Raw genomic sequence first — 10,083 nt, forward strand, 5'->3', positions numbered from 1 at the left:
CATGCCCGGCTAATTTTTTCTATATATTTTTAGTTGTCCAATTAATTTCTTTCTAATTTTAGTAGAGGTGGGGTCTCGCTCTTGCTCAGGCTGGTTTCGAACTCCTGAGCTCAAACAATCCGCCCGCCTCGGCTTCCCAGAGAGCTAGGATTACAGGCATGAGCCACCACCCCGGCCAGTCAGCAAAATTTTTAATGTCTCTAAAGTGATTAAAAATTAAATGCATTTTTGCCTTTCAGAGTTTACAATGTGGTGGACAGGCTAATCAATTTGCCTTGGAAAGATAATGCAAATCAGCAAATGAATTGCAAATTTAAAATGCAGCTGTTAAGGGTGATATGTGAACATGTACTGTGTGGTAAGGAATGTGATGAATGCTTTACCTGTGTTATTTTATTTTATTCTCAAAAGAGCCCTATGAGATAGCTCCATTTTGCAGATGAGGTTTACATTTTTCAGAGAAGTTATGTCACTAGCCCAATGTTGTACAGCTAGCAAAGTATTAGAGATAAAATGTAAACTCCAGAGCCTATGCTCTTAACCACTCCACAGGGAATTCATACCATTTGGGGAGAGGATGGTCAGGGAGGCTTCTTGATACCAATTAGTTCTTAATTGAGGGTATTTATTTTCCAATGTATCTGAAAGGAACTTGAGGAAATGAAAAGGAAAACTGGATGCAACCTCATCAATAGATGAGGCTCTTGTCTGGAAATGTTCTTTCAACATAGTTAGTTATAATCAAATGCCTTTTAATAAGTAATTGTGCTGAGTGATGTACCTTCAAGCCAAATCAAGCAAACAGAATCCATGTCCTCCAGAGACCGACCCTCGTGACTATGTGGAGGACATGCATGTTTAAACAATGAACCAAGAACATTAAAAGGGAAGACAAAATTCAGTATTTACCTGGTATTAAGGCATTGGACCTTTCCACTCCACCAGAGTTGCACTTGGCAGGAAAAGGAGGAAAGCATCCTAGAAGGAATCGGAGACAAAAGTGAAGAAATGCAGATACTGGATGCTGCTTTGGGTTTAACTTGAGAGACCAAAGATACATGGGTCTGAAGAGTGGGACTGATGCCAAACCAAGTCTTATTTGGCCTCCTTCCCAGGACTGTGTCTAAGTCACCAATCAGAGATGGGCCCTTGTTCCACCCAATGTCAGTCATTTTACACACACTTATCCTCTACCCAGCAGGCCTGGCCACTGGCCTTGGATGTTCTGCTGTCCAGAGACTCAGAGAGGCTGTGCTGCAAGTTTCCCTTTTGATATGCATAAAGGATGGATCCTCTTATCTCCTGCCAAAAGTATTTTGCTCTGACTTCCCAGTGCCCCCTGCACAGTTGAGGAGGCATGAAACCTGTATAGTGAGGGTAGAGCTTCTTCCTAGCACTGTATAGGAAAATTCCATCCATGCCTTCTAGATACCAATCTATCTTCTTGGCCTTAGCCAACCTATTTAATATATTATAATCAATCTATAAAATCCCAACAGTAAATTTACTGCCAACAACTCTATTCTCTGGCTTATGTTTTGCTGCAGTGTGTCATCATGAAGCTCTATCCTCAGGCTCAGAGAGGTGTACAGAAGTCACTTCCCTCATAATTTATTTTATTTAGTTATTTATATATTTTTTCGGACGGGGTCTTGCTCTGTCACTTGGGCTAGAGGACAGTGGTGGGATCATAGCTCACTGCAGCCTCAAACTCCTGGGCTCAATCCATCTTCCTGCCTCAACCTCCCGAGTAGCTGGGACTACAGGCGCATGCCACTATGCCCTGTTAATTTTTTCTGTTTTTTGTAGAGATGGGGTCTCGCTCTTGCTCAGGCTGTTCTCAAACTCCTGGCCTCAAGCAATCCTTCTGCCTCAGCCTCCCAGAATGCTAGGATTACTGGCGTGAGCCACCATGCCTGGCCTGGACCTTGCTTTTCTTACCTACAGAGTAAAGGGATTGGAAAAGGTGCTCTATAGGAGTTCTTCTAACCCAAACATTTTGTAACACTAAAATTCTGAGGGATACTTTTCCCTGAAAGATTAGGTAATCAAGCCTCCTGAATTTCACATTTCTACTCGTTGAGGTATGGGTGAGAGGAGGGAGACTAAAGCACCTCATCCGTATCTTGCATCCACCTTGGAATATGACTTTATTATCTCCCAGTGAACAAGGAGTGTGTCTTTCTCATCTCTGTCCTTATCCTATCCTGTCATGGACAGGGACAGAGTGGTTTGGGGTTTTTTTTTTTAATTAATTAATTACTTTTTTTAGAGACAGGGTCTCACTCTGTTGCCCAGGCTGGAGTGCAGTGGCCCAATCATAGCTCACTGTAACCTTGAACTCCTGGGCTCAAGTGATCCTCCTGCCTCAGCTTTCCGAGTAACTGGGACGACAGGTGTGCACTACCACACTAGGCTAATTTAAAAAAATTTTTTCTTATAGAGATGAGGGTATTGCTATGTTTCCCAGGCTGGTCTTGAACTCCTGGCCTCAAGCAATACTTCCCACCTCAGCCTCCCAAAGCGCTGGGATTACAGGTATGAGCCCCTGTGCCAGAATGGTTTTTGAAAGGGCTTACTCTCCTGTGCTCCTTTGGGACATCATATAACTAAGATGGTGAAATATTGTAGTATACACAACATGTTTGCCTCAAAACCTGTGCAGTACAACTTTCCAGTGAACTTTTATGATAATAATGATAGCTGAGATCAGTAGAGCACACACTTCTGAGCCTGGCACTGTACCAAATGCTTGATGTGTATTATCTTATTTATTCCTCAGAACCACCTTAAGGGGTAGGTATTATTTATCATTATTGCCATGCCACAGAAGGAGGAACAGGCTGAGAGAAGTAAAAGAACTTACTCAGGATCGCGTAGCTATTAGGCATGATGGAATCTGGATTCAAACCCTGGAAATTTGCCAGCAGCTCTTAACTGCTGTGGGAGACCACATGGCTTCTCCTAGGAGAGAAGGAGATTGGTATTATGCACATTTTATTTCCTTTAAAAATTCATTATGTAATATTTAAGATAGAAAAAAGGTACATTATGCACAGATAGTGCTTCCTCATTACTTCAAAAAATATATGTGTATATATATAATTTATTTATTTACTTATTTATTTCCCACTGTGTGCCAAGCATTAGGGATGTAGCAACAAATTCTTCCAGATGGAGAGGGTCAGGAGAACATTAAGGCAATGTTAGGAAAATCAGAGTTTATTATCTAGGGCCTCCTGTGTGTGTAGCATTGGGCTGGGTAAGCCTGAGTAAAGAAAAGCATCAGAAGACCCTGCCATAAAATAAGCCACGTAGACAGAAGAAAGTCACTTAGTTTGGTTACAAGGAAATGAGTCTGTTCACACAGTATAACAATTAACGTTACTTTATAATTATATTTTATAAGCACCACAGGCAAAATGCAACTAAGGTGATGATGAGCTTTGGGTAGTGGAAAAGGGCCTGACCCGGGAGCCAGTCATCCTACTCGATCAAGCATTTTCTCAGGGCAATGTCCAACACGGTGGTGATACAGCCGAAAACCAGGTAGGCAGGTGGCTGCCGTCCCGGCATTTATAGTCTGGTGAGCCCATTCTTAGATCCTTGCTCTGAGTCACTGTCAACCTCTAGCTATGTGATCTTGGACAAGAAACTTCTCCTGCCCCTGTCCGTAAAATAAATGGGTTTAGACTAGGGAATGTGTCACTCAAATTATGGGCGCGAAGCGTACCCTCAGCTGCTGTGCCCTGGGGAAGGTGGACGAGGCTCTCAGGCTCGGCGCGGCGGCGAGCCTGACTGCAGGAGCGAGGCTCAGGTCCGGAGACCGTTCGCGTTCCGGAAGCGCGTGTCCCTCGCCGCGCGCCGTCGTCCCCGCCACCGCCCGCTGGGCCGGAGGAGGCGGAGCTGGCGCTGTCCCGGCTCCGGTGCGGGGAAGCAGCTGAGTAGGCGGCGCGGCGGGCTCCGGCGGCCGAAGAGGCTGGCAGGTGGCGCCGGCAGCGCGAGGAGAGCGCCGCCGTGGAGTGGGCGCACCGGCGAGAGGAGTCCACTCCATGCGTGCGGGCCGAGGCCGGCCCCTGCGAGCCGCCGACATGAAGAAAGACGTGCGGATCCTGCTGGTGGGAGAACGTGAGTCCGCACGCCCGGCCTGGCCGCTGCAGCCCGGGTCTTCCCTGTCCCTGCGTCCCCGGCAACCCCTGCAGCCCCGGCAGCCCCTGCCCCTGCAGTCTGGGTCCTTCTCGACCCTCACAGCCCTTCTCTCCGCAGCCCCTCTCTCCGCGTCTCTCCGGGCCTCCCAGCCGCTTCGCTCTGCCCTTTCAGCTGCCTGCCGGCGGCCCTCATCCCTTCACCTCACCTGGGCCCTCCTAAGACCTTTCTTCCCTTTTCCCCCGTCGGCTCCCAAGCTATGTCCCCATTAGCTCCTAACCGCTGGACCGCATCCGTCCGAAGATCCTCTCCTCCCCTTCTTCTTCCACTCCTTTCCTCCTGGGCCTCACAGTCTCCCAGGCTGCCTGCTGTCGGACCCTCTTGTCTTCCCTGGAGATCCCCTTGTCACTGCCAGGCAGGTGCTGGAACAGGCAGACTGACCAATTGGGATTGCCTGAACTGGCTCCCGGGAAAGCTAGGGGGAGGGGTGCAGAACTGTTCGACTTGTGGGCAAGGTCAGGTTTCTGGATTTTTTTGCGCTCGCGGTCTTCGCTCCCTCTACGCATCGACATTAAGATAGGGAGCTTTTTAAGCGATGCTTGTACTTCGCGTCGGAATAACTCATGGCACTCATGTGATGTCCTAAAAAATTTAGTCTCAACTTCAAGTTATGCAAGTGCTCAACGAATGATAATTATCCGGGAGGGTCCTTTAGTTGAGGCAATTATTGTTACCCTAAAACCTAATTTTCGCCCTCTTTTTAAGCATTATTGTTCCATTGTTATTTGGTAGTTAATTCATAAATAACAACGGGCACGAGACCCAAACAGATACATGAGACGCCCCTAGAGAGTCTTAGATTTCACCTTTTGAAGATATAATAAAGGAGAAATGCCTCTGTTCACTGACAGGAGGACAGAACAGCAGGACTTGATATCACTGTGCAAGTTATGTGACTTCGTTGCTAGGACTAAAATAAGAAAGTGGACTGGGAGGACTGGATTGTTTGTTTTCAAGTACATTAGTTAATGCTCTGCCATTGCTGTTTTGAAGCATTCTATTCTAAATGACATTCCATTCTTGAGTAGCCCCTCCAGATCACTATGTTGAACTCACCAGGGAAGAAAGTTCACACATTTTTACCTTTTTCTGTAGTGTTTTTTGATGTTCATTGAAATCTCGTTCACCTGTTGTTTGGACAAAACTCCTTTAGAATTAGGATTTAGAAGTAAGCTTAGTCAGACATACTAACAGTTTACTTTTTGGTTTGCAGTTGTAAATTTTAGTTTTTATTTATAACTAACTATGTCTTAATCACCATTTTGCATGGGCTTCCTTGACAGAAGTTCATGAAGATGTTATGATTATACTAATGCTTTTGGAGCGAGGTAGGGAAAGTGACTAGATGACCTGCTTAAAAAACTGATCCTTAAATGTATCAGAAAATAGTTTTGTAGTATAGTAATTTTTATACTAATTTTTTTTAAAAAGAAAGATCCCATATTTGGGGGTTAGTTTTTAATATAGGAAGCAATTACATATCATTAGTGTATAAAAACATCTAATAGAAATGTTATACATATGTACAATATGTCAGCATTAGGATATTTAAGTTAAAATATTAACAGTGTTACTTATTTAGGAATGCATAAAATAATTTAAGATTTATTAGAAAAATTATAAGCCATGTTTTGTAGAAATGAAAGGTATTAAGAGAGTTGATAAAACTGTATGTATGTGCAAGAGTTTTCTGATCATATTGAGCAACTTGACACAGGAGAAAGCCTTAGTTTTTGAGAAAGAAACTTTTTTTTTTTTGAGAGACAGGATCTTGCTGTACTGCCCAGGCTAGCGTGCAGTGGCTAGTCACAGGCAGAATCTAAGTGCACTACAGCCTCCAACTCCTGGGCTCAAGCAATTCCTCCTGCCTCAGCCTCCCAAGTAGCTGGGATGACAGGTGCAAACCACTGTGCCTGGCCATAGGAAGACATTTTTCTTAAAAGTATGGTACCTGAAGCTTTAGCCATCTGCCATATATATGATTTTTTTCACATTTAAAAATATTAGAAATAGAATTATACTTAATCAGAATATATAATTTTATTTATTTATTTTTTTTTTAGTGTTTTTCTTTTTTTAGAGACAGGTTCTCACTCTGCCACCTAGGCTGGAGTGCACAGGCTGGAGTGCAATGGCCAGATCATAGCTCACTGTAATCTGGAATTCCTAGGCTGAGCCTCCTGAGTGCCTAGAACTATAGGCATGGGCTACCATGCCCAGCTGATTTAAAAAATTTTTTTTTTTGTAGAGACAGAGTCTCACCATGTTGCCCAGGCTGGTCTTGAACTTCTGGCCTCAAGCCATCCTCCTGCCTCAGCCTCCCAAAGTGCTGAGATTACAGGCATAAACCACCGTGCGCATCCTTAATTATTATTTTAAAGGATGATATTTTGGGGGGAATTGTTTGAGTCTTTACTTTTTGAGATTTAATGTAAATATTTGACAACCGTTAGCCTAGCTATATTACTTTTAAATGCTAGGTCACACATTAAACATAAGTGCAACCAAGGCTTTTTTAATAGTGGTCTGATACATGGATTTATCTACACCACTAATATTAGAAAAAAGGGTAGCAATGTGAGTTATTACTTGCTTATTTGAACAAGTCTGGTTCTCAGTTGTCATTTTAAGATGGTTAACTGAGGGGAACGGGAAAAACCAAGAAAAAGAAGTGTCATCTCTGGTGGTGTTGTTGTAAAGCCTCTTCATTCATTCTCTATCACTTCAGTACATTTTATTGTTGTCAGTCTGTGCCTGAACCACATAGCAACAGCTTCATTCACTGAAGCTCTGAAATAGTTGTGAATGGTTTCAACATTCTGTTGGCTAAACCATTATCTATATGTTGAGGTGAAATGTATCTTTTCTTGGCTCACTTCTCATCCAGCCAGGCTTTAATGCTAATTGCTTAATGACTATTTAGTGCTTAGATCAAAGAAGTTAAGCTGTCTATAAATTTTAAGATATTTATTTGAAGAGAAAGCCAAAGTGTCTTAAATATATGCATCTTAATTATTAAAAATATCAATGCCATTCAGGCCAAATCAAAAGTCAATTACTATTCTTTAAACAAAACAAAATTTTAAAAGTCTTTAAAAATGCACCCACCCAAACCTTAGTTCTTCAGGTCATAATTTATCATGGTCGAATTCACTGGCCTAAATTTATATTTAATTAGATTTGCTTTAGTGTGCTTAACAAATGTCCCTGTTGAGATAAAATTCACAAAAGCCTTATTATCCTTTTATCTAAATCCTGTAGCTACATTAAAAATACACAGGATAGTTTTAGTCTCAATAAAGTCTTGTTTTTAAATTAAATTAGAGATATATTTATTTTCTAGTGGTCATATTCATTATGAAAATGGAACCAATATCCTCTTTTTAAATGAATCTGGTAGCTCTTACCTGGTTTGTCTAACTCTGATTATCATTGCAGCCTCTGATAAACTAGTTCAAACTTTGACTGGCTCTGGCCTAGACTTTTGCAATGTCCCCTTAATCAGTCTCTTTGCTTCTCCTTTCATCATTGTTCCTTTTGTTCAGGCAAATCCATCTTTAAAAAATATTTCAGATCCTATTACCCACTTTAAAAATTATCCAGTGATTTCTACTTTCACTTAAAGTCCAAGCTTTTTAATGTAGGCCCACAAGAGAAGGCCCTTGCTTCTCTTTTATACTACTTCTTTTTTTTCTTCCAATTTTTAATTTATTTTATTATTATTTTTTTGGAGACAGAGTCTCACTCTGTTGCCCAGGCTAGAGTGCCCTGGGGTCAGCCTAGCTCTACAACCTCAAATTCCTGGGCTCAAGTGATCCTCCTGCCTCAGCCTCTCTAGTAGCTGGGACTACAGGTGCTCTTTCTCAGGCTGGTCTCTAACTCCTGAGCTTAAGTGATCCTCCCACCTCAGCCTCCCAGAGTGCTAGGATTACAGGCATGAGCCACTGCGCCCACCCGGCCAGTTTTTATTTTTAATTGTGGGTACATAATAGTTATGTAACTACTTTCTCCTTCATTCCTCTCTCTGCAAGAAGACCCCGATTTAGGCATTATCCCCATTACTGTGGTTATTTGTTCATTTGTTTCTCTTTTCTTTTCTTTTTCTTTTGCTGGTGCCTTGGTCTTGGATGTCCATTTGTTTTCCTGTCTCTCAGGCTAGAAAGGAAGCTTCATAAAGCCAGAGGATTTGTCTTGTTTGTTGCTATATCCCCAGTGGCTAGAGGAGGTCTGGCACAAAGTGGGCACTCAAGTATTTCTTGGAAGAATAAATGAGTTCAAGCTAGTTCAGTTTGTTTAGACTTGTTTTCCAAACTACTCCTCTCAGTCATAAAAATGTGATCATTCTCCCTTCTCCCTCCCTCTTTCCTTCCGTATCTCCCTCCCTTCTTCCCTCTCTCCCTTCCTTCATTTTTTCCTTTCCTTATTTATTTATTTTTGTGTAAAGACAGGTCTCACTATGTTGCCCAGGCTGGTCTTGAACTCCTGGCTTCAAGCAGTCTTCCTGCCTAAGCCTCCCAAAGTGCTGGGATTATAGACATGAACCACCATGCCCAGCCCATTCTCTTTTCTGAAATCCAGTCTGATGTGGTCATTGTTAGGATTTGAAGGGGAGGCATTCATTCATTCTCTTTTTCTGTGTCCTTAGCTTGGTTTTGTTTGGGAGATTCCTGTGTTCTGGCAGTAAAGTAGAACAGTGATTTCGGACGATAGTGCCATGTCTGTGTTATGTCTTGGCTGCCAGGAATTATAGTCTTGCCAAGAGGTCGACTTCGCCTTGAAACAACAGAGGCCATCTTAGAGGATTGAAGGGGTTGGGGGAAGGTTCTTCACGTATAAGCTAGGTAGGTGTAAGAGTCAAAGAGACTTAGATATAAGCCAGCATTTATTTTGGAAAAAAACTCCCTAGGGTCATTTTAAGGCCATATTACCTTCCATTCTGGTCTTTATTGCGATGATATTTAAAGATTAAACTGCTCCAGTTTCAATTATACTATGTTTACTATCTGAGTGATATTCTGTGGCCAAGAATATTCAGACGTCTGCATGACCATTCTGCCGAAAGAGACCATTCTGCCGAAAGAGTCTATTCTATTCATAAATAGAGTCTTTTCTATATCATCCTGATGTATGTATTGAAACCTATTCTCCTCTGTTGTTTTTGCTCCTCTGGCACCAGGTGGGTACCAGCGTTGATCTGGTTTGAAGGGGAGGGTTAGGTTGTAGCTGTGTGACAGCATTTGTCCTGCAGGCCACATCATCTGCATATGGTCAGTGAAGTTTTCCTTTGGAACAGTGTTTAGTTATTTCCCCAAATGCTAAAAGTTTCCAGTTAGAAATATAACTCCACAGTCACCATCTTCCCCCTAGTGTATTCTAATAACAATAATTTAGGAAGAGCCAACAAGGCTTCTTAATAAAGAAGCAGATAAAAAATGAGGAGTCGTTCCTTTGCTACTTGAAGCAAGGGGTGTTTGTTATCAAGAAAAATAGCCAATATGGGTGGTGGGGTGGTAATTGGAACCCGAGAATGTTATTTCTGCTTCATGAATATTAGGAATTTGCTGTCATTTGGAACTAGATGTTCAAAAGATGTGATGCAAAGACAAAGAAATTTATAGCCTGGATAAATCTAGATAATTTGTTCTATAGTGATAAATTAAGTTTTCCATGGATGACCTACTTAGAAGCATGGAGTCTCAGACAAAATTGTGGCATGTTGTATTGAACTGGATTAGAAGGCCTTCTGTCCTTGGGGATAATTATGGCCTTGCTCTTAGTTTTTATAGATCATTTCAGTATTTCTCAGGCAAAATAGAAGAAATAGAGACCATTAGATGGCTGGCTAACAAAGGATACTTTTCTCCCTCCATATTAATA

The 10,083-nt window shown here is 42.2% G+C and overlaps 1 protein-coding gene across 4 annotated transcripts in view; it reads left to right on the forward strand.

The window, feature by feature from the left end:
* Positions 1 to 3,843: 3,843 nt before the first annotated feature.
* Positions 3,844 to 10,083, forward strand: part of RHOT1 (ras homolog family member T1) — a 63,714-nt gene continuing 57,474 nt past the window's right edge. For 3 of the 4 annotated variants that reach the window (XM_012648345.1, XM_012648346.1, XM_012648348.1), the window contains exon 1: positions 3,844 to 4,128. In XM_012648345.1, coding sequence (XP_012503799.1) covers positions 4,053 to 4,128 — 76 coding nt within the window. In that variant the 5' untranslated portion in view covers positions 3,844 to 4,052. The remainder of the gene's footprint in view (positions 4,129 to 10,083) is intronic. The other variant, XM_012648347.1, reaches the window with a different exon arrangement.

This window comes from Propithecus coquereli, unplaced genomic scaffold (genome assembly GCF_000956105.1).
Source record: "Propithecus coquereli isolate 6110/MARCELLA unplaced genomic scaffold, Pcoq_1.0 Scaffold281, whole genome shotgun sequence".
NCBI lineage: Eukaryota > Metazoa > Chordata > Mammalia > Primates > Indriidae > Propithecus > Propithecus coquereli.